The 26164-nt window shown below is 33.6% G+C and overlaps 1 protein-coding gene across 20 annotated transcripts in view; it reads left to right on the forward strand.

Moving 5' to 3' along the window:
- MEMO1 (mediator of cell motility 1) overlaps positions 1-24016 on the forward strand; it is a 144125-nt gene extending 120109 nt beyond the window's left edge. For 16 of the 20 annotated variants that reach the window (XM_063788864.1, XM_054677423.2, XM_054677420.2 and 13 more), the window contains 3 exon segments: positions 8113-8189; positions 21886-21990; positions 23347-24016. In XM_063788864.1, coding sequence (XP_063644934.1) covers positions 8113-8189; positions 21886-21990; positions 23347-23478 — 314 coding nt within the window. In that variant the 3' untranslated portion in view covers positions 23479-24016. 20 annotated transcript variants of the gene reach the window in all.
- The last annotated feature ends 2148 nt before the right edge of the window (positions 24017-26164 follow it).

Consider the following 26164-nt stretch of genomic DNA (forward strand, 5'->3'; position numbering starts at 1 on the left):
ATTAGTCTTTTTTTTTTTTTTCCCCTTTGGTGCTTAGTTTTTACTCACAATTGCCATCAGTTTAAAGCTACCCTCCAAAGATTATAAAATATTGGCTATTAAGCACTGTGGTCATCATTGGTAATGTTTTATAAGGGTAAGGACTCTTGAGTGATTTTTTGATTATTGTGAGTAAGAGTAAGGACACGTCACAGTGAGTACGTTGTAAGAGAAGTGAGCTGTTTGTGGATGCCTCTTTTAGTAAACGTTGCTTCTACAGTCTTTGGATGCAGTTTGCTTTCCTTTATCCATTACTGTCCCAGAATATTTCTAAGTTTTGTTCGTTTTAGGACATCTCTTTGACCTATTAATTTATTGGTTTAAGATGCCAATATCTGTTCATTTATCAGTTATTTCTTTGATTATAAGGAAATCTAAAATGTAAGACCATAATTTTTAAGATACAACGCTAGAATAGGCAGGAGAACATCCTTAGTGAAATATAGGGAGCCATGGCATTTTATGTGTCTTACCCACTGATTGCCAGAATTGATTCAACATTTATCTGGCCTGCTTGGGCTGGTGTCTTCTCTTGCTTCTATCTCTGAATGGCCTTTTCAAAGTTGAGATCTCAGTTCAAGAGAACTATCTTTCGTAATGGTACAGATTAGTTTTTTGCATAAGGTACTTAGCCTCAACTGGAGTGATTTTACTCTCAGGGGCATTTGATAATTCCTGAAGACAGTTTTGATCACCACAACTGGGATATGGTTTGGAGGGTGGCAATACTAATGGTATCTAATGAGTAGAGTCCAGGGTAGCTGCTAAATAAACATCCTACAATGGCGCAGGATGGCTCCCACATCAGAGAATTACCAGGCCCAAAATGTCAGCAGTGCTGAGGTTGGGAAACCCAGATTTTTAGGATATGCAGGTAGTTGCACTTCCTTTCCAACCCCCCAGAGAAGCTCTCAGGGTTCTTCTTCTTTTTTTAAATCTGTTTTTAATATTCAGGGTTCTTTAATTACTGATTTTATTGGTTAGCTGGTTTGCTACCTTTGGCAGAAGTTACATTTTATGGACATAAGTATACTACTTAGATCTGAAGGCTAGGTAGATGCTTAAAAGGAGTGCCTTTCTGTGGAATTTTGAAATGTAATAAGTGACCTTGAAAACTTAAGTATCATTACTGCAAAACAGCATATTTTCCTTAATATTGTGAATTTGTGTTGGTAACAAAGCATGTCTATATGTTTTGAAAATTAAAATTCTTGAAGCAAGTGTCCCACACCTCCTTCATTTTTAAGGCTCTTATTAATCACTTGATTTACATAATTAGTTCCCTTGATATTATTTTTTAGAACCTGGGCTTTCTCTCTAGGTTGGCAACCTGTGCAACTGTAACATAAATTCACATAAAACGTCAGTAAACATTTCAATATTGCTCTTTTCTGTGGAATCATCCTTTTTACCTCATTAATAAAGAATTCTAAAGTAACCAAAGCCTAGTCCACTGCTATATGTAACTACAATGGCTGAGAGAGAAACATAAATTTGTTTTACCTTCTACCTAGATTCTTAGAAAATTATTGAGGTTGTTTTGTCTCCTGATTTCTTGGAAATTTTGGTATCTAAATTGTAAGATAGGATTTCCAGGTGATAGTTACAAAAAAGAGCTCAAAAATTTTAAAGACTCATAGATAATAGTTATAAGAATTATCCAGAGACTAAAACATTTTTTAGATTTATGTTTGGTGTTTAAGTAGTAGAACTTTTCAAGTGTTCATTTTTTAGTATCATCATCATTAATAATACTCATTAAATGTTTTCTTTGTACTTATGGAAAGCACTGTGCTACTACTTATTGAAAAATATGTTGGGGTTCTGGGGATAAGTGAAAGGTGTAACATAGATAATATTCCAAAATTGATAGTCTTTTCACTACCACAGTAATTCTTGTAAAGTGAGATACATTTTCTCTTTTGCATGCTTACTGAAGTATTATGAATTATTGACCAGTTATGGGTTAAGCTATCTAAAGAATTAAGTTTCATGTTTCTCACATTCATATTGTAGTGGCGATGGGTATCTTTCCTAAATTAGTAAGTGTGCCATATTATCATCTCAAAAATTCAGCTTTTTCTCATGAAGATAATACTTAATGGTTTTTCTTTCTTTTTAAAGAGATACTATACAGCTTGATTTTTATTATATAGAAGCAATCATAACACTGACTTCTAAATTTCACAGGAGGGATTCAGTTCCTCATGCATGCAGAGGTCTTAAATGGTTCATTGAGTTTCCTCTTAACACACTATAAATAACTGAATTTTTTTGGGGAAAAAAATTATTGCAGTACACTTGAAAAATTACTCAGCTACACACAGTGGAAGTTTCTTTGTTTTGATTATTAGATTACTGGCAGTGACTACACTGTTCATTTCTAGTCATTGGTTCTCTCTATATTGTGCCTACGTTTTGCAGAAAGTGAAGTGAAAACCTTGGTGATAGAGACATTTCAGATTTTTATCTGTAAATTGGAAAGATTTTTCTTGTTGACCTTATTTGTTAGCCAATGTTCTTTATAAACATGATTTATTTTCTTAAATTTATTTTACTTTAAAGATGTTCATCTTTCAGATGCCTTGTAGCTTTCATTTAGACTTGAAAAGAGACATTAGAGAAATAAAGGTAGACATACTGAAGTACTCTCAAGTTTTCTTTCTAGTTGAGTTAAGCCAAGGGAGAGACAGGAACCTAGATTCCATTATCCCCCTTCTTTCAATCCCCTCATTTGAGTTCCCCAAAAAGAAACCCTGCATTTCAGTTCCTGCCTTTTATTGCATCACCAGTCTTGTACATATAGAAATGCCAGATTATATTTCTCAGGCAACACTTAAAATAGTTTCACCTCATTTCATCCTTTCTGTTACTAGCAGGAAGTAGATTAAGTGAAAAGACATTTGCCACTAGTCTGTGTGCTTTACCATGGTTAAATAAATTGTTCCAATACTTTTTGTGCTTATTAAGTTCTATATCCTATAGGATGGCTCCGTATGAGAGAATTTTGTCTGGACCTATTTTAATTTTTTCAGTTAGTAGAATTTTCATTCTGTTTTCTCAAGTTTCAGTTTTGGCCTTCTTCATATATGTGATTGATATTTGTGTTTTCCTGACCTTCCTGAAATTTATATTTCTAAATTTAGATTGTTGGCAGCTTTCATTAACATAATTTTCACTTCTAAGAAGTTTCTAAATGAAATTGGATTTAGTGAAAATAGATTTTTCAAAAGTGGAGTTATGAACCGGGTATGGTAGTTTGTGCCTATAGTCCTAGCTATGTGGGAGGCTGAGGCAGGAGGATTACTTGAATCTAGCCTGGAGAACAAGTGAGACCTCATCTCTAACAAAAAAAAACAAAAAGTAAAAGTGGACTTCATGCTTTATTTGATTTGCCTTTTATGGTGGTTTTACAAATCAGTTTAGATAAGTTTACTAGGTGAATATTTATGACATATGTTTTTTTAAATATGAGAAGTTTACTGTAGTCTTTTCAGCAATTTTGAATTTTTATGCATACATTTATATTTGTTTTGGTTTACATAACTAGCTTTTTATAAATACGTACCACTTATTAAAAGTGGCATTCCCCTAAATATTTATGAAATTGATAACATTCAGATTTCTTCTTTACCGTATATTAATGTGATTATTCATGCGTACTCTTCCTTTCTGTTAGTCTCTTGGGTATAAGGCTGTTGCTTTTTTCTAAATAGTTAAATTGGTTTGAGTGTAAGTTAGCTAATTCTTAAGATATACCTTAACCAAGCCATCATATTTGTCTTCTCAAATATTTGTACATGCAGATTTTACATATTTAGTTTTTGACTTTTTGCAGATTTGAGATAAGGCTAATACTTAAACATTAGCACTTAGATTGAAAGCATGATAGTATTTAGCTTTTAAAAGAGATTACCTTATTTGATGCTACTTACATAATATTTCCTTTATGAAATACATTTTTTCTTTGGTAGTGATTTCAATTATGAATATCCCCAGGTTGGGTCCTTAGTATAGAATGGCCTAATAATTTATCTCACAAGGTTGTTGTGAGGTTTAACTTAAATATTTGAAAGTGGTTTAACATATAAACAATGTGATTAAGTAAATGTGTGACAGTATAATTTTTATTTTATGTATCTGAAAATCTATCTTATTGACTGATCTTTTGGGGGCTTTATAGATCAATTTTCCAAGGTCATTATTTATTTTTGCAGTTCAGTGCATAGCTTAATGTTGAGGTATTTACTATTCTTTTACCTTTTGTTTTAAGGTACTTAAAAAGTAGCATTGGTTCTTGTACCATTCATTGTTATGTTTGTCCTCATTAGTTGATTGTTGTGTGTTAAACAGACATCCCTGGAGCTTATTCTCCACACTCTGTGAATCCACTCATTAATCACCAGTCACCTTTGGAGATGGGAAAATTACTTACCTGTATTTCTTTTTCTCAGAAAGCGTGCTCTGGAATGGATTCACAAATGAGCTACCCTCCTTCCCTCAAAGAGTAAGGTTTCTGCTTTACAGGATTTTTTTCTTGGGTTATTTTTCCTCTCATCTTTTGAATTTGAAAAGAACTGAGGGAAGGCACCTGAAGAAACTACTGACATACTCACTAGGGGAGTTCCAAAGCTTGTGCTGCCCCTAGGGGCAGTGTCAATGGCTCTTAAAGCTAGAAAGCTCATACTTGGAGTTGAAACAGGGGCTCAAAGAATCCATTTTCCCAGTGTACCTTCTGAAAGGATAAGTTTCAGGTAAGTAATTTTCTCTTACTATGTGATACGCTTTATTCATACATTATAAAGTACAAAAGTCCAGTTCTCCAGGTACATGGGCAATTGTATTTGTTTATAGTTTAGATTCATAACCTTTACTGAATGTCAGAAACATAAAAACTTATAAAAATAAAATAAATTTGCTCATGAGATACATATAATTTATTTTAAGTCAATAATACATTTTTAGTTAAAGGTGTATTTATGATCAGTTTATTGTACTTGTGCTATAATTTTCTTTATTATTAAATAAAATTTTGAGACACTTTTAAAATAATAAAAACCAAAAAGTGGTATTTTAAACTCAGTTTCTAAATGATGATTGACTAAAGTTGTGTGTGTGTATGCAGACATACGTAAATACACACATACATATAGGCTATGATGATGGCAACTATTTACTTCAAATTAGATGCCTTCTGTATGTATATTGACCAGAATACATTGCTCAAGTGATTTTTAAATATTTGTGTAATTTTAAAAAATTACCATGAGATGATTTGAGCTGTTGCAACTAAAATATTTATTCAGTGTAGTAGCTATATGTAGTGTGGATTTAACTACTTAATCGAAACATTCTTTAGAGTCCTTCAAATATTTATAGTCAGTTTTTCAGTTACTGAATATGAGGTGGCTACTAAAGAGTAACAAAAAGTAGATAGCATTTACTCCCATTGGTTCGCTGTGCATTTTTGCATTCTCATTAAATCCCATGCCGATCCAGTATTTTAAAGTATTTCAAACATTTCCTCTTTTTTTCCTTCAGAAGCAGTTTTTAAAAAGTGAAAGTTACATAGAAAATGGTCCATATGAACAAGATAGCAATTTAAAGTATAGACTTTTCACTTACTGTTAAGTCTGGGTTGACCAACTTCAGCCATTTGGAACAGCAACTCTTTACTGGGAATTAAGCAGAAAAGACTTTTGAGTAGCAAACGACTATCATGAAGTATATGCATTTTTCTCTGAACCTGGGAGTAGCAGTAGATTATGTCCCAGTTTCAGGGCTTACTGATAGTAGCCAAAACTAATAGCTATTTCCAGAAACAGGGAAAAGAGAATGTATTAGTGTAAACCTAAAGCAGTTCAGGTTCAAAGAATTGAGGTGTATACTACCTTGATTTCCTCCAAGAATATTGTTCTTACTATAGTGAGAGTGAGTCAGAATATTCTTGTCTAAGGTGTTCATTTGTTTCAGAAAGATTTTGGACAGCTTTGTCAAAATAACTTTGAAATAGAAGTAAAAATTTAGTATCAAATGAATTGAATCGATAAATTATTATAACTGCACTTTAGATTTGGCACTGAGCAGCCTTCTCACAGCCACCTGGCAATGAGAAAAATAGTGTCAGGCTGGGTGTGGTGGCTCACGCCTGTAATCCCAGCACTTTGGGAGGCCAAGGCAGGTGGATCACTTTAGGTCAGGAGTTTGAGACCAGCCTGGCCAACATGGTGAAACCCCATCTTTACTAAAGATACAAAAAGTAGCTGGATGTGGTGGCACATGCCTGTAGTCCCAGCTACTCGGGAGGTTGAGGCAGGAGAATCACTTGAACCCGGGAGGCAGAGGTTGCAGTGAGCTGAGATTGCACCACTACACTCTAGCCTGGGCAACAGGGTGAGACTCCATCTTAAAAAAAAGAAAAAAAGAAAAATAGTGTCAGTTATATAGTTATTAGATAATTCTCATTGTTAGTTATGTATGAAGTATTAATATATACATTCTTTACAGAAAAATAAAGCTATACCTTACTCTAAATTTTAAAAGAAATGTTTAATGAATTATCAATATAGAGGCATTGAACAATAAATTATCATTGTTTTAAGAATTTTTTTTTTTTAGTTGAAAGACTATAGTTGATCTCATAGCTAAGGTAACATGCAGTAATCTTTATTGTTTTATTCAGGAAGCAGATATTATTTCAGACCCTGTTGCCCAATTCTAGGATATCATCAGTTAAGTTATAAGATGCAACATTGAGTGAATAATGGCTCTTGGGAGAGAATAAGGACTGCTACATTGAGTAATTATGTTACTGTATACGAAAAGTTAAAATGTGAACATTAAGGAAATATGACATATTTTAGAAAGGTGACCATCAAAGGTGATCAGTATCAACAAATGAATGAAGTGTTTCAGTTCTATGATGTGTGGTTTTTCAGAAAAGGACATCAAAGAGGGTTTTATAATTTTGCACTGCCCATCATTTACATAATTTTTTTAGTAAGATGCACAGAAAACTTAAAAATCTTAATTATCTAGCCGAAGAGTTCCATGTCTTCAGGTGTGAGGGTGGTAACTGGATATATCAATATTGCTCTAAACATGAAGCATAAGACACATGATGTGTGTGGTCTAATTCCTTTAGAAATGCATTTTGGTCAATCTTTAACATTAAGGAAATACAAAAGTAATGAGCTCTTAGAAAAAAGGCACTGCTAAAAGATTTAGGTGTATCTGAAATACGTTGCAGTCAGTTGAGTAACACTCCCCATAATTAGTTAAGAAAATTTTTAACTTGATTTTCATGTAACTAGTAGGAAACAGAATTTATTTTCTGAGACTTTTGTTTTCTGTTTTCTCTTTAAGCTTCTTTCATTTTACCCTCTCTGTTCTTTGGAGAATAGCCAAAACATTGAATGTTCTATGCTTATAATCTTATTGAGATTTTATGTCAGGGTAGGAATATTTATTATATTTATATTATATTTACCCTTTTGTGTGTTCTGTTCACATTGCATAAGGCACTTGTATTGATCCTTTTCCAAGTTGTGCAAAAATGAGATAATTTTTTAAAAATTTACTTCATAAAAGTCACACAAGTCACAGTATTTGCGACCTCATGGTTTTTTTTTTCCCCCGTAATAGAGATCAAAACTTTGTACAGCAAAAGCTAAGGCTTTTAGTGATTTGTGATACCAAGATAGTTTTCTTAAACCAAATATTCTTAAGTAATATTCTTTGGGTTTACTTTCCAATATAGACTGATAAAATGTTTAACAATGCTTCTAACTTTTAAGCTATTTTGTTTCCTTAATCTTGTATTTCTGGTGATTTTAAGGTTTCTACAATTTGAAACAATTCTTAACATCATAAAACATTGGTGATATCATTTCTTCATTACCTTCCCAAATATGCCTTTTATTTTTATGTACAAGGGCTCTTGGGAATGATTCTCTCAGAGGCTTAAGCTGTGCTTTGCCTTTCATGAGAACTGAAATTATTTGGTAAGCGCTTGCTTTCTTTTTAGCTTCTAATTTTTCCCTATTTTATTTTGTACATGATATTTGTTTCAAGGTCAAAGGTTCCGTTACAGTTACTATGATGAATCCCAGGGGGAGATTTATAGATCCATTGAACATCTAGATAAAATGGTAAGTCTTTCAGGTGTGGGATTTTAATGCTCTAAGGCTTTTTCTTTAATTTCAGATTAGTAATTCAAGACTTAACATGTTGAAATAATATATTTTTTCCCTATCTTGAAATGTACAAAATGCAATGTGTCATCATATAAATACCGACTATAAGAATAATCCCTATTCTAGTAGGAATTTCCGTCATCATAATTTTGTTTGATTAATGAGAATAAGAATAATATATACGGATTTAAAATACTTTTTAGAGAAGTACTTTAGCTTTAGGGACAGTAAGATACTAATACCATTATTTACTGTTAAGCAGTAATAACCATAGCAGATGATGGGATACCTTGACTCTAATTCCTGTTTATTTCACGACTACCTGAAATATTTTTTTTGAGTCCTTCTTTTGACTCCTTCTGAACAGCATTGTTGTTTTTTAAAATTTATTAAATAACTTAGTATATTTTTAGTTTTGATAGCAGACCAAATTACTGTTCTTAAGTGATGATGAAGATTTTATGAATTAGCTAATAAAAATCTGTATTCTGTTGGAGGAATTATATGTAAACTTGAAGTAAATAACCTGAAAATTTTAGACTGAAACTCTTTATTTTTTAAATTATTGCCCCTTTACCTCTGGAAATAAAAGACATCATAGCCTTATGATGACAGTATACAGGAATTCCAGTATACACAAAATGTAGCTAACTTGAATCTTGTCTGCTATGCTGAAGGGATTTATACATATACTTTATTTTAAAATTTAAAATTTCAGGCATGTTTGTTTTGTTTTGTTAATTTATTTTTATTATTTCCTTGGACCAGCAGTTTGACCTGACAGAGGCATGTTTATTTTGGAACTACTTTTTTTTCCTTCAAATTTTTAGAAGCTCTCAAAATCTAAAATTCAATGGAATTAATATTTTAAACATAATAAACTCACATCATTGATATATTTCTGTAAAATATCCTGTAAATCAGATTGTTATATATCTAATTTCATTTTTGTTTTGATTTGCATTTGCCATTGATCTTAAGCATGCATATTAAGACATTTCTTTTTTCCTTTTTTTAAGAGACAGGGATTCATTCCATTACTGAGGCTGGAGTGCAGTGGCACATCATAGCTCCCTGCAACCTGGAATTCCTGGGCTTAAGCAATCTCCTGCCTTAGCCTCCTGAGTAGCTGGGACTATAGGCACATGCCACCATACCCAACTAGTATTTATTTATTTATTTATTTAGAGACAAGGTCTCACTCTGTGGCCCAGGCTGGCGTGCAGTGGTGTGATCTTGGCTTACTGTAGCCTCTACTTCCCGGGCTCAAGCAATTCTCCCACCTCAGCCTCCCGAGTAGCTGGGACACAGGCGCCTACCACCAAGCCCATCTAATTTTTGTAGTTTTTGTAAAGACAGGGTTTCACCATGTTGCCCAGGCTGGTCTCAGACTCCTGAGCAGAAGTGATCTGCCAGCCTCAGCCTCTCAAAAGTCCTGGGATTACAGGCATGTGACACCGCACCCAGCTTTTTTCTTTTCTTTTCTTTTTTTGTAGAGACAAGGTCTTGCTTTATTGCCCAGGCTAGTTTTGAACACTTGGCTTCAAGCAACCCTCCTGCCTCCCAGAGTGCTGGGATTACAGGTGTGAGCCGCCGCACTTGGCACATATTAAGACTTGAACTTTATGGCCTGGAGCCTTCAGGTATCTATTAAAAAGAGCTATAAAAAAAGCATAAGAAAACAAAATTATTTTTACAGATGCAAATAATTTGTTTTTTTCTCTTCATTTGTCCTTTTTCTTTTTTTTACAAATTCTTAGTGTATTGTCTTGTTTTTGGGCCGTTTGGATTTTTCTTTTTTTCCTTTTTCTGTTTTTTTTTTTTTTTTTTTTTTTTTTTTTAAGACAGGCTCTCACTCTATCACCTAGGCTGGAGTGTAGTAGCACCATCATGGCTCACTGCTGCCTCAACCTCCCAGGCTCAGGCAGTCCTCCTACCTCAGTCTCCTGAGTGGCCGGGAGCACAGATGCATACCACCACACCTGGCTAATTTTTTTTTGTAGTTTTTTGTAGAGACGAGGTTTCGCCATGTTGCCCAGACTGGTCTGGAACTCCTGAGATCAGGTGATCCACCCTCCTTGGCCTCCCAAAGTGATGAGGTTACAGGCATGAGCCACTGCACCTGGCCTGGATTTTTCTTAAAAGGAATTTCAATTCGTTGTTCTAAACACAGAATTTTAAAATATAATTATATTCTTACCTAGCTAAGGAGTACAGTAGATATTGATCCTACTCTCTTTTTTTCTTGAAGTGCTATGGTAGTCATAATATTTTTTCTTTTCCTTCTTTTCTTTCTTTTTTTTTTTTTTTGTGAGACAGTGTCTCCCTCTGTCACCCAGGCTGGAGTGCAGTGGCACAATCACAGTTCACTGCAGCCTCAGCCTGCTGGGCTTAAACAGTCCTCCCACTTCAGCCACCCAAGTAGCTGGGACTATAGACATTTACCACCACGCCCGGCTAATTATTTTTATTTTTATTTTTTAGAGATGGGGTTTCGCCATGTTGTCTAAGCTGATGATACTTATTTTAAGTTTTTAAATAACACAAATAATTTTAGGATTTACTCATAAGTAGTATTAAATGTAGCAGAAGAGCTCTAACTTGCTCTCTATGACCACTGACAGATTATTTTAATACTCTAGTTTTCATTTCCTTATCTGGAAGAAGATAGACTTGGACTAAATGGTCTCTAAATTGTCTTTAAATTCTGTCAGCTTATAAGTCTTCAGTTTGTTCAAATCAACTCTACCAATGTGTTAAGCCTTATGCATATGTTTTAGTACAAGATTATTTGGTTTAAAGTAGATCAAATATTTTAGTAAGGAATCTGGATTTGAATGTATAAATAGAATATATCATGTAGTATATTTTATTAAAGCCAAATGTAATGAATGTAAAGTTGGTTACTTAGTGTGTTTATCATGTTTAAACTTACCTTAGTTGCTACTTTAAATCCAATTATTGTCCAATACTTTTACCTTTAGAATTTTATTTGGATTTTAATGTATTACCTTCTCTTTGGCTTCCTGATGTTTTCATTTCAGTTGATTAACTCTCCTTTGACTTCTAGTCTTTTTATTCTGAGGTTTAGTTCTCAGTTGCCTCAGAAAACTTTTTCTGGCTTTTTCCATATAGCAAATGATTAATGATTGTCAAAGCAAATGGTTAATGGGTATCTGCTATATGTCCGGTACTCTGTACAGTATTGAGGACATAAAGAAGAGAAAACATAGTCCGTGACTTAATGGAGTCCAGTGGTTGAACATACTTACAAAGAAGCCATTACAATATAGAGAGCTGAGAGACATTTAGGAGGTAGAATGAAAAGGACTTTAGGGATTAATTAGGTGTGTCATGTTAAGGGAGTGGTGGGATGTGGGATGATTTCTGGCTTCCATGTGTACATAGATGCTGATACTCACTAATACAGGGAATATAAGAGGGACAGATTTAAGGAAAAAGATGAGTTCAGTCTTATACATAGCTTTTGTGTTATGTTTAGAACTGCACTTTTTGATACTGTAGCCACCAGTCACATGTATTTATTGAGTATTTGAAGTGTGGTTATACAACTTGAAATATACTGTAAGTGTAAAATATACACTGGATTTTGAACATGTAGTATGAAGAGAACAAAAATATCTCAGAAATCTATCTTGATTATATTATAAAATGATACTGCCAGATTGTGTTTAATAAAATATCTTAAAATTAATTTTACCTGTTTATTTTTAAAATATGGCTATAATAAATTTTAAAATTACATATATTGCCGGCATTATATTTTTATTGGACAGTACTGGTTTAGAACATGAAGGTAGGTCTGGATGGAGATAAACATTTTGAAATTATTGGTGTATGAGGAGTGGATGGGAAGAAAGGATGTTAATGCCATTGTTTAGAGAGTCAGTCTCCAGAGAGAGTATAAGGAGTAGGAACAAAGGGGGAGTTAGATCAGATGGACATACCAGCAGTAAGTGGAAGAGGAGATAAAGCAGAGCCAGTAGAGTTCTGCTTAGAGAGAACTGAGAATGAGCAATATCACAGAGAGGATGAGCTTTATTTAGCAAAGAGGGAGGAAGAGTATCAAATGCTGCACAGAGGTGAATTAAGAACCTTGCAAGAGCAGTTTCAGTGGAATCAGGTTAGAATCTAAATTGGAATGAAGAGGCAAAAACCAAATGTGAAAAATTATTCTCTACTAGTTTGAGTATGACAGAAAGGAGCAATGTTTAAATGTTAACTGATTTGGTAGATGACGAGGTCCAGGGAAACACAGTCACAGGAGGAGTTTTTAAAGATGGAAACTATGAGATTACTTCAGAATTTCCAGTAACATTAATCCCTAATTTGAGGTATTGGAGAGATTTGACTTAAGATTATATCAGCTATATGATTCTCGTTTCTCCTCGGTTTAACCTTTCTTGTGTTACATTTTATTCATTTAGGAAAGAATCTCTAAGGAGGAATGGCTGTATATATGTGAAATATAAATTATTAATGGTATGCATGTAAATTTTCCCCTGTCATTAAAATTGTCTTTTTTTGGTTAGGTAACCATACAGAAAATAATTTTGAAAGATACCTCAGTACTAAAAATTTTCAAAGTAAATAAAGTCTTCCTGGACATGGTCTTTAGCAAGTTTGTACTAAATTTTATGAAAGTAATGCTTTTTGCACCAAAAATATAAAAGAACTCCTGCCAGAAGCACGTGCTCAAACACCGTACATAATTTCCACTTGGATGTCTTATAAACAGCTCATACTAAACATATTCCAAACGGAATTCCTGATTTTCTTCCCACCAAGACCTGTTCTACTCATAGGCTTTCTTAATTCAAATGATGGTGGTCCTATCCTTCCACTTTCCTAACTGGTCTTCTTAGACCTACCCTGGTATTCTTCAGTCTCAGGTGGCTTAAAGTAGGAACCAAAGCAATTATTTTAAAATCTAAATCAGATCATGTTACTCTTCTGCCCCATATCTCCTGTAAAATTGCCCCCTTTCAGTCAGAATAAAAGCCAGTGTCTTTACAGTGGGTAGACAAAAAGGACCAACATGATTTGCAGCCCCCAAATGTTAAGAGCCCTCCATTTTCTTACTTTTACTCTTCCTTCACTCTACCGTGGACACACTAATCTCCTTACTGTGCCTTGATAATGTCATGTATCTGCCTAGCTTAGGGCTTTTGCCCGTTTTGCTAAGCTCTCACCTTCTCACTGGGGCCTTCTGACTACTCTATTTAATTTTGCATCCTACATCCTACCCTTGCAGCATTCCCAGTCCACCGTACCCTGTTCCACTTTTTCTTCTAAAAAACTAAATACTTAATTACATTTCTGTCAATCAGGATATTTGTTTTGTTCACCGATGTATACAAAGTGCCTAGAATAGTGATTAGAATATAAGTAGGTGGTCAATACATATTTTTCAAATGAATAAATTAATGGATATAATCTTCCTGTACGCAGTTTAAAACCATGACTTTCCTAACTGTAACATGTAAAGGAAATAAAAGGAATTTATAATAAATATATATTTAAGAATGTAAATGCCCAGTCACAACTAAATTAGAAGGTACAATGAAGTATTTAAATATTTATGAATAGTATTATTAATGTAAAAACAGCTACAAATACACACTTACACACGTATGTATTAGTGACTGAAATTACTAAGTGCCATTGCTAGTGACTTGATTTTCCAAAATGGTGAACAATTCTTAGTAAACTTGTAAACAAAACCAGTACAGTCTTCCCTCACTTTACATGATAGTTTTATTCCTGGGAAACTCATTGTATATTAAAATCAATGCAAAACTTATTTCTGTTTGTATATGAAGTGGAATTAATGTATAGATAATTAAGGCTGTAGATATTCTGTAGTCTTATGGATGGAGAACAGTCTTTGTGTATGAAACTGTCTTGTGTCAGCATCCCTGGAATCCCACTGAGTCCCAATAGCATCTTCAAATTATTGTGACAGCCAAAAAGCGTGCATCATTTTCCATTAGCCTCCTTGGATGAACAGCTGTTCATTGACCTTACCCTGCTGTATTTTTATTCTAGGTATTTATTACTGCATGACTTACTCATTTGTTGATTTGTCTTGGGGTTATCTCCCTCAGTGGATTACATAAGCTTCATGAGAACAGGGACTTTGTCCATTTTCCATCCTAGTGCCTGTCAGTGGGCACACAATATATACAGTTGTTGAATGAGTGATGGATAAATGGATGGGGAGGGTGGTGAGAAGTGAAACTTGAAGACTCCAGAACAGCTATCTTTATTTATTTATTTATTTATTTTATTGATCATTCTTGGGTGTTTCTCACAGAGGGGGATTTGGCAGGGTCATAGGACAATAGTGGAGGGAGGGTCAGCAGATAAACAAGTGAACAAAGGTCTCTGGTTTTCCTATGCAGAGGACCCTGCGGCCTTCCGCAGTGTTTGTGTCCCTGGGTAGTTGAGATTAGGGAGTGGTGATGAGTCTTAACGAGCATGCTGCCTTCAAGCATCTCAGAACAGCTATCTTGAGGGATCTTACATAGGGAAGTGATAAAGTTGGTTTTGTATTTGAATAGATCATATGGCTGCAGTGTAGCAAATGGGTTGGAAGGAGGCTGGAAGAGATAACGTGTAGACCAGTTAGGTAGTCCAGATGAGAAACTATGGTAATTTAGACAGTGGGTAGGGTGATGGTGGTAGAAGAGAGGGACAGAAATGTATATATTCAGTACATTTAGGAGACAAATTGATGATGGGACTTGGAGGTGGATTGAGCTTGGGGGGTCAAGGAAATGTCAAGGATGACTCCTAAATTTTTGGCTATGCTGCTGGTTCGATGGTTGCATTATTTATTTAGGCCATAAGGACCAAAATGTTTTTGGTCGGGGGGGGCGGGCAGGAAGATAATAAATTCTATTAGGGATATGTTATGTTTGCTGTTGCCTTTAAGACATCTAAGTAGAGATGTCAATTAGGTAGACATTTGGATTTTCATTTTGCCAATTATTTTTGAGTACATATACATCCTGAGGTGTTGGTGGAGATACAGCAGTAAACAAACATGGTTCTTGCTGTCATAAAACTTCTAATTGGAGGAGATACGTGTTAATTTTAAAAGGTAAGGAAATATATTAATTAGTTTCAAGTAGGAATGTGTACAGAAAATACCTAAAAAGGTAAATGATGGTAAATGATTGGAGGCTGTTTTGGATTGAGTGGTCTGAGAAAGACTACCTTGAGGATGAAAATTAAAGTGAGTTCTGAATGATAAGAAAGCAAATCAAGTAAAGATCAGCGGGAAGAGCATTTTAGACAGGAGAAGTTGCCAGTGCAAAGACCTTAAGATTGGAAAGAAGCTGGTGTGTTAGAAGAAAAGGAAAAAGCCTGTGTTGTGGGAGTATGGTGTGTAAGAGTAAGAAGAGTGATGTGTATAAAAGAGACAGGGAGCTGATAATATAGGGTAATAATTGAAGGTAAGAACTTTATATAAGTACAATAGGAAGTGAAATGATATAATTTGAATTATTTTTAAGGTCACTGTGGTAGTTGTGTGGCAAATGGATTACACAGGAGGGTCAGAGGTAGCAACAATGGGGCTGGGGGTGGTGGCTCATGCCAGTAATCCCAGCAGTTTGGGGGGCCGAGGCGAGCAGATCACTTGAGGTCAGGAGTTTGAGACCAGCCTAGCCAACATGACGAAACCCCCTTTCTCCTAAAAATACAAAAATTAGCCGGGCATGGTGGTGCATGCCTGTAGTCCCAGCTACTCGGGAGGCTGAGGCAGGAGAATCGCTTAAACCTGGTAGGTAGAGGTTACAGTGAGCCGAGATCGCACCACTGCACTCCAGCTCTGGGGACAGAGCTGAGACTCTGTCTCAAAAAGAAAAAAAAAAAAGGAAGTAGCAACAATGGGCCATTGGCAGAAGTTCAAGGAGAGATGATAGTAACTTGGACTGTGATGATGTTGGTGGAGGTAGAATGAACTGGATGGAGGTCAGATCTTTTCAGAAATAAGAGTCAAAAGGACTTTGCTAATGGGTTGACTATTTTGGTTTGGAACTCAGGAAGGCTTTCAGTTGGACTAGAGATGTAAGTTTGGGAGGTCTCAGTAGATCATTAAAGCCAGGACAGAGATGAGATTGCCTACTATAGTAATCATTAACCTTGTCATTACAACAGAACTCACTTGTGGTACTTTGTTGAAATTTGCTGAGACCCTGTCTCAAAAAAGAAAAAAGGGAATAAATTGTACAGTAGAACCACTTAGCCCAGGTTGACTTCTAAGTTTGCATCTGATTTACCTTACTTTAGATATCCCAAATTACTGGAACATAATTTTAAAAATTTTATTTAAATACCCTGGAATATGATTTCTGAATAAATATTGAGTATTTGCTTCATATTAATATGCTTGAATTTAATATTTGATTTTAACATTTGGACTTGGAGTTTATTTCTGTGGTCCATTTGTTGAGGTATATTTATTTATATATAGAATTTTTAAATGGCTCATAAGTGTTCTATTTTATTAGTATACTGTTGATTCAACTTATAAGTCAATTCTGGGAGTTAGAATACATGGGTCAAAATAATAAGACCCATGTATGGTTAGCTCTAGACATAAACTTAGGTGTGTTTATATTACCTATATATATATATATGTACACTTGCTGTTAGGCAGACTTAAATATTGTATTGTCTTAATTGATTAATCAGATGGTGAATGTACTTTTGCATATTTCTTTTCTAAGAGATTATTTTATATTATAAATAATTTAAATCATTTGAGAACCAATATCTTAGTTTTCATATGTGATCTTTTCAGACAAAATGTACTTGGATGGTTCTCTGTATAAGCATTATAAAAATGTTAATTTTGAATTCCAATAATATACGTTTTGGAAGTTTGATAGAGTAAAAAGAAACTAAGTATAAAATTTTAGATTACATCTGTTCAAAATTAGCATGTTAATTAAGTTTTGGTCCTTTTTAACTGAAAACTATTACTAAATATAGTTATTACAAGGCTAGAAAATAAAACTAAGTTGCAAAAGAAAAATAGCTATTCTTATTGCAAAATGTTTATATTTCTAGCACTTGAATATCTTAGAAATTAATTATGTGAAAAAACACATAAAATATAGGAGAACAAACTACCGAATGTAGTTGGGAAAAACTATGTAACTGTAGCATAGGATATCTAAACTCTGAAAGTCTTGTAATTTTATTGGCTATAGACCAGTGTTTTTGGTAATTAGTGCTTTGCAATGTCAATAATTACTGTGACTAAAGCAGAACCTAGTTGGAGATACTGATCTTGTAAACTTACTTGAAATATTAGTCATAGTTATTCATATGAGATGGTCATAGGTTATTATTTTTATTATACTACTTTTTTTGGTGTAGACCAGTGTTTCATTATGGACATTGGCAAATTATGATTCGGCAAGGATAATCTGAAAATGTCATTGTATTCATCTGTTATAACTTCTTTTTCTTTTAAATTTATCAGTTACTTCACTTAATTTGAATGTGAACTACTTTTCTTCCTTCCTACTATTTTAAAAGTGAAAATTGTTCCTTCGTCACCTCATACTTCTTTCTCTTGAACCTAAGCCAATAGCTTCTTAGTAAGTTTTATAACATCACTTATAAGATAGCCATTTATTAGTACATTACTTAGCACTGCTATTTTTAAGGTGAGTTTTTTCCATAAAACTTTCACTGTTACTATTTTATCTTGATACCTCTTAAAGAAACTAGAATATTTCCTTTTCCTACCCCATGTCACTAAATATATACTTATCTGCAAATATAAATGTATATCCTTTAAACTATAAACCCACAAATCTAATGATTCGATAATATGGTGTTAATTATGTGGTTGGAATTAAAAGATATGATTCTGGTTTTTATTTCGTAAGTGCCTCTAAAATGTTTTGCTACTCCTTTGCATTTGTTACTTTTGGGAGAGATTTCCTTCTGGGTGATAATTTTTAGATTGTCATTTTATTAAATATAGGTAAACTTTTTTAAAGGGGAAAGATAATTTGTTGTCTTATCAGGGTCCTGAATCTGAGCTTTGTCAGTTAATACTGCCTATTTAGTTTAGGGTTGCCACTTGGAATTTGACATCACAAATATTCACTGATTACTTGAAGAGTCAACACAATGATAGACTGGCTCACCCCCTAAATTTAGGGAGTTAGCTTTCAATTTGTGGATTTGTTTCTGAAACTTAAATTCCTCAGAAACCTGTATCCTTGACGGATGGGCTTTTGGTGTTTATAATGTCTGCCTTATATCTTAGCGCTGAATGGGTAGTAGAGTGACCCATTTCACTCCTCCACATTAGGTTAAGTTTATGTGAACAATCAAATTTTCACTATACTAGGCCTTAGGAAGCTCTCATTGCCTGGACTTTAGACTCACTGATCATATCTTCTACTCTTTTAAGAAATAAAATAGTTAATTCAGCTTAATTGGGGAAGGATATTCTTTTTCATCTTCTTGGACTTTTGCCAACAGCATTGAACTAGCATTTCTATCTTTTTGGAATTTTCCTAATAGTAATCTCATAGCTGTTAACATAAAAACATAGGTATATCTAAAAGTGTATTTGCCAGTATCCTGTATTAGTTAATAATGTTCCATTTCTAAATTTTATCATTATTGCTTTTGTTTGCATACTTCATGAATTTTTCAATTAGAGAGGTTCACTTACGAGAAAAGCCTTAGTTTTCCCATCTTTCCTTATAAAGAGGCATACCTCTTAAACCATCACTTGTGTCAGCTGAGTATAATTGAATTAATTTTTGCACTACTAAGTTTATAGCCCACTTTAAAGAATTAAAATTTTTGTACATTTAATTTCTTAACTCCCATCATCTCAATTTTTTATTTTCTGTCTTGTAATTTAACCAGTATATCTTCATTTTTAACTCTTTACTTAGTAGTATTTTTTCTGCATTTAATCTCCTGTTTTTCTATATTAGGTTTTCTTGACCAGTTACTTTGAATTCTTGGTCTTCTGAAATGTGATTAGTTTTCTTCTGTTTAAATTCATATCAGTATATAAATGTGATGTTTGTTCTGAATGTGCTTTGAGATTTTAATATTAAAATGTACATTAGAATCTCAGTGTCACATTATTTATTAATGAGTGGATTTATATTTAAGGTAAGGTGTCCTAGATAGACTTCATTCAGGAGTATTAAAAGTTCACCTACAACATGTATGCAAGTTGTAGCTATGTAAATGTTCAAAGAATTGTTAGTATGAGTCTTGTTATACTTTAGAACATCAGAGTAGAGAGTGAGAAAGAGCCTACAATTAGAAATTTAGAATCAGGACTTTTGCCTGTTTTGTGCCTCTGTTCATTTATCTCTAGGGGAGTTATATCTTGATCATCCATTATTTATGGAAGAGATTTATAACTCCATCTCTGCATTACTACAATCCGTTCTTGGGTTAGAAATGTACTGTAATGTTTTTGGCACCAGAATTATGATATAGTTTATATAGGTTTAACTTTGTGTGTGTGTGTGTGTGTGTGTGTGTGTGTGTGTGTGTGTGTGTGTGTTTTGAGACAGAGTCTTGCTCTGTCGCCCAGGCTGGAGTGCAGTGGCACAATCTCGGGTCACTGCAACCTCTGCTTCCCAGGTTCAAGCGATTCTCCTGTCTCAGCCTCCCATGTAGCTGGGAGTATAGGCATGTGCCACCACGACTGGCTAATTTTTGTATTTTTAGTGGAAATAGGGTTTCACCTTGTTGGCCAGGCTGGTCTCAAACTCCTGACCTCAGGTGACCCACCTGCCTCGGCCTCCCAAAGTGCTGGGATTATAGGCATGAGCCGCTGTACCTGGCCCATCTTAGGTTTAACTTTTAAGTTTGTATTTCTCTGAGCTTATATACCAAGTGTCGGTGGAGAGTGTTGACCTGGAAGTCCTGTAATTGGCAGGGGACAACCAACTTAGCATTACAAACTGATTGTGGACCAATCTGAGGGTGGCTAATTGATGTGCACGCAATTCAAAGTTGATTGCACATGTATATGTCTATGTTTCAGATATATGTGTGTGTGTGTGTGTATATATATATATGGAATATTGACAATGTTTGTGAAGGAGTCGAATATTCTGAAGGAAAGTTTTTTTATAGAATTAAATTTTGATGCTGCCACTGTAAAATTTCTATGTTACCCACTGATTACTATCATTTTCCAGATGACTTTTACTTTTAACGGATGTTTATCTGATTACTCTTGGTGCTTTTACACTATACCTGTTTTGTTAAAATGTGAAATAAAAACAAAAACAAAAACACAGAATAACCAGTTAAGTCCCTAGTTAAACCACCATTTGCATTTCTCCCACAGAGTATGAATCCAGTTTATTTAATATAAAGTGTTTTAACTGAATAAGAAAATAATATAATTGGTGTATGTATAATTAGCTAGAATCAATAATTTATTTCCCCGACTTAGTGAGTTAAAGTTGCTCTATATTAATGAGTTGTAAATACATTATTTGAATGTATTTGGAGATTGCAGAATTTAGTGTAAACTAATGTTCAAGTCATAGTGGTTGTTTTAACAATAGTCTAACAAATTTTATTATGTATTAAGATGTTGAAAACAAGGCATTCTGGCTTAAAGAATAAAGAGATAAAAAGCTTTCCTTTATTATTAATCTTGTTCATAAGAGACCTGTGTTGTAGGCCGGGTGCGGTGACTCATACCTGTAATCCCAGTACTTTGGGAAGCTGAGGCGGGCAGATCACTTGAGGTCAGGAGTTCAAGACCAGCCTGGCCAACATGGTGAAACCTGGTCTCTACTAAAAATACAAAAATTAGCTACGTGTGGTGGTGTGTTGTCTGTAATCCCAGCTACTCAGGAGGCTGAGGCAGGAAAATTGCTTGAACCCAGGAGGCAGGGGTTGCAGTGAGCTGAGATCGCACCACTGCATTCCAGCCTGGGTGATGGAGCAAGACTCCATCTAAAAAAAGGAGATCTGTGTTGCTTAAGCCTGCCTTTATCATGAGCTTTAAATTAATTAAAATATGTTAACTTTTTTCTTAGTTCGTGTCATTTTTTCCCACAAACCTAGATTATTTAATGCTGGTGATTTAAAATACCTTACATGGTTGATATTTAAGTATATGTTACGGAAATAGTTCAATTAAAATTATCTCTTGATTTTTCATGCCAATAGGAGGCAGAATATAATGGATATGGAGAAAACAGCCACAAAATAAATTAAATTTTAGGTTTCATACACAAATTTTCACAGCAGATTTACTTTTGTGTATTCTTTCTATGGAAGAAAGATATAATATTATGAAATGTTTGAGGATTGTGAGCTAAATGACAACTGGTTAAAGTAGTATAGAAACATACCTGGAGTTTGGAGAAAATAAACTGGGGATTAAAAGTTTTCTGTTAATAGAGAGTTGACTATAATGGTGGTAATAGCTTTGATGAATGAGTTTGATGTTTCACAAGGTTTATTTAATTATTTTCTTTGTGTCTCCCTAATTGAAGAATTATGTTTAAGTAACAGTTTTAAAATATAATTAGGAAATAATAAATATTGTCTTCTTCTTTTATTTTTTTCTTCCTCTTCTTTTTTTTTTTTTTTTTAGGGTATGAGTATTATAGAACAATTAGACCCTGTATCTTTTAGCAATTACTTGAAGAAATACCATAATACTATATGTGGAAGACATCCCATTGGGGTGTTATTAAATGTGAGTATCCTTAGGAAGCCTTGACTTTTAACATTTGGTCATATGATATTCCAAAATATCTCATTATCATTGTGATACAATGGCATCATTGGTTTTATGTACCTATGGTCAAGTTTCTTTTTAGTATCTTTAATATAATTTGGAGTTCCATTGCTTTTGGTTACTTGAATAAAGTTATTTATCATTGGAATACAGTTCAATACTTTCTGTTAAATATAAAAAGTTATTTAGAATAGAGACCCACATTTTCTCTTGACTCTTAGTTCCAATATGCTCTTTATAAATACAAACCAAAGTGACCTCTTAAGAGATATGGTCTTATTAATTTTTTGGTTTTATTTACTGTTCTAGACTCTATAAAAAATAAGTGGAAGATTCTGCTCTTAAACTTTAAATGTTCATAATGTAATAAAGCAAGACAGATGATGTGTGTTTTTCTCATTAAAACAAAAATAATGTTTATTTCAGTTAAGGAATGGTAAGAGTCAGAAGTTTCGGTTAGCTGGATTTTAGAAAAATAGCATTTTTTTCTTCTAATTAGGAAAACTATTAATTTCTTGAATGAAAATATGACATTCATTAAGAAAGAAGAAAGTGTATACTCAGGAATGGGAGGAGAAAGTAACAATGGGCTTATTTGGAGAGGCAGGGAAATAATGGAGAAGATAATGTAGTCCAGAATAGACTAAGTTAGGACCTTAAGTCCAGTATTATTTTAATGTGATTTGAAAGGTAATATATTGTGGGTTTTTAAGAAGGGCTTTTCTTCTAAGCTGTATTGATTGACTCAAAGAAAAGCTTTTCAAGAACTTAAACTAATTTTTGAAAATTGAAGCTAGAATAAACTGTACTAATTTCCTAAAATCTGAATTGAATCAAATAAAATTTGTATTATAAAGTAAATGCTGAACCAATCGACAATTAAAGTAAAAATCCTAGCATATACCTTTTAGATCTGGATTTTAATTTGTATACATTTCAAATTTAGTCAAAGTCAGATAAAGACTCCGACGTCTTAAGACAGAAGTGGCCAGGGATTTGGTTTATACAGTAAAGAGAAATATATTTAAAAAGTTAAAAAGGGTTTAAAAAATGGCCTTATTACAGGGAGAGGGAGGGTAAATGATGACTGATACTTAATTATCAAAAAACAAGATTAGAAGTTATTTGAGAAAATGATAAGGAATTCTTTTTTTTCTATTTTAATATGATGCAACAAGAGAAATTCAAGAAACAAAAGAGCAAAAGAGATAATCTAGGCTTCAGCTGTGAAGTGGACAAAGTCAAACCACAAACACATTGAGTGCCCAATTTTTTATGTGATGTGTGTCCTAACCAAAGTTTTCTTTTTTCTAGGCTATCACAGAGCTCCAGAAGAATGGAATGAATATGAGTTTTTCGTTTTTGAATTATGCCCAGTCGAGCCAGTGTAGAAACTGGCAAGACAGTTCAGTGAGTTATGCAGCTGGAGCACTCACGGTCCACTGAAGCTCTGAATCCTCAGGGATGCCACCTGCACATTCTCATACTCTGTCCGGGGTCCCAGCCTAGCCTTTACCACGATACTGGTCCTGGTTTGGGGGGATTCTGAAACCTCAAACTAATAGAACTTTCTTCTCTTTTTTTCTAGTAGGTGTAGTCCTTCCTTAATTTCAACTCATTAAAAAATGCTTTATAGTTTAGGGCAGTGGAAGGAAGGCTGGCATCAAAATATTTTGATCAAAAAAGATGACAATGTAAAGGCTCAGTTGTGGCAGACAGTTTTTTGAAAGTAACTTGTAAAGCATTTACCATATCCTAAATTTGCACTCTTTGCAGACTTGTGCACATATATTCCGCTTTCAGAATAGTTTTGCAAATTGTACACAAACAAACAAAAAGGTGGAAGCTTTTTAATAAAGAAATTGCATTTATAAATGATCTGTATTAGAATATAATAAATCTCCAGTTATAGTCAATTACTACCCATGTTGTACAACAGATACCTTCTATTTTAGTTGCTAATAAAGGGCTACACAACTCAAAATAGTCTGATTTAAACTTATTGCTCTGTGGTATATATGAAAATTGTTTTTTATTAATTCCATCTCAGAATTTTTGTTAAAAATGGTAAACCTCAGCTCTTATGTAAAAATATATTAGGATGTATTTTATATTTTATATATTTATATGATTTTTTAAAATCAGAAATTAGAATCATATGATCTTAAAGTTAACTTTTTAAATTACATGCAGTTTGCCTTTTTGTCTGTGACATCCCTTTGTGTCATTACTATATTGTAACAGAATATATATTCAAGATTGGTAAAAGAACGTAGATGTAATCCTTGACTTCAAAGATCATGTTTGATAGTCTGCAAATGAGGAAACATTGAAGAGTGTTCTTAGTGTTTTTCAAATCATTGCAGACCTTACACTGCTGTGCTTTTTTAATGCTTTAAGCAGTTTGACTCTTTTACTTGAATTTTTAGCAAGAGATCATTAACATCATCAACAACAACAAGCCACTGGATTTTCTTATGGTTACACAATTTTTTTTGTCATGATTTTTGGTGCGGCTCTTCCAACTAAAATAATGGTATGGTGTTGTATTACTTTCTTTCTTTAGCATAGACCAATTCTAGTCACTTTTGCCAAAAACAAAAAAAAAAGATATAATTTAGTTAATAATTCAGTTACCATGTATGTACTGCATTATGCCTATTTTAACCTAACACTGAGTGTCTACCTTATATTAGAGAGTGTTTATATCTCCAGTGTTATGCCAGAGTAGCACAATTTTTAGATGCCTTGCACCAATTTTATTTAAGGATTTATGTTTCTTATTTATTAAATATCAACTTTCTATACTCGAGTGAAATAAAATAATGTTACCTTTTAGATTCAAAGTCGCCCACCTATGTATGTGTGGAAATTATATTCTTACACATTAGTGATTTATTTTCCATAATTTAGATATACTTTTTAGTACTATTAATATTTATTTCTTGTTTAATATGAACTATAAAAATTTTAAAATTGACAACAGTGAATTTTTAAAATAATGTTTTCTGAGTATAAGACTAATACATGATTATTATAGAAAATTTGAAAATTACTGAAAAGTTATAAAGAGAAAAAATTATCTGCAATCTCACTACCCAGAGATAACCCTGTTAATATTTTTCTGTATTTCTTTTCAGTCTTTGTCTATGCTATTTCTACGTATGAGTGTGTATACATGTGTTTGTGTGTGTGTGTAATAACAAACTTGAGATTATACTGACCATATAGTTATGTACCCTGTTTTTTATAACCTAACTTCATAAATATTTACCCATGTCTTTGAAAATGTGACTTTTAAAAATGGCTGCCTAATATTCTATTGTATGAATATGCCACAATTTAACTACTTCTCTCTTTGGATATTAGGTTGTTCTAATCTTTCACCATTATAAATAATAGTGGGATAGACATCCTTGTTTGTAAAATTTGATCTCTATATTAGACTCTTTAGGATATACTCATGTACATGGAATAAGTGGTTTAGACAGTGAGAACTTTTTAGGCTCTTTAAAATATTTCCAAGTTACCCTTTAGAAAGATTGTACTAAATTAACAATGTATGAGTACCCATCATTCTGCCCCTTCACCAGTATCATTATTTTTTTAATCTTTGACAGTTGGTTAGCATAACAATCGGTTGTTTCTTTGACCATCTTAATAAGAGTTGCTTTATAATTAATTATTTTTGTCTTTCTATAATTTTATAGTTGATTGATTTTTAAAAAGACAAGAGGGTTGCCTAAGTTGGGTGGACTATAGTACAAGTATGGTTCTTGCACTTTTAAAACTGTAGAAGCTGGACACGATGGTATGCACCTGTAGTCCCAGCTACTTTGAGTGTGGAGGCAGGAGGATGACTTGACAGTTTGAGACCAGCCTGGGCAATGTAGTGAGCCCCCCAAAACCCTCTAAACAAACAAACAAATCTGCAGAATATTTCAGCATCACTCTACACTTTCCTAGAATATCAACATACCTGGTAATGAAGTAGAAAGAGTTCCAAATTGATGATTGAGTGTTGGGTTCTAGTTCTATTTCTGCCACTAATTAGTTCTCTGAACGTAAGTGTTTCATGTCATATTGAAACTTTCTCATTTGTAAAATGTGGAGGGGATCTCTTAAGTGCTTT

The sequence above is a fragment of the Pan troglodytes genome, chromosome 12 (genome assembly GCF_028858775.2).
Source record: "Pan troglodytes isolate AG18354 chromosome 12, NHGRI_mPanTro3-v2.0_pri, whole genome shotgun sequence".
In the NCBI taxonomy this organism is placed as follows: domain Eukaryota; kingdom Metazoa; phylum Chordata; class Mammalia; order Primates; family Hominidae; genus Pan; species Pan troglodytes.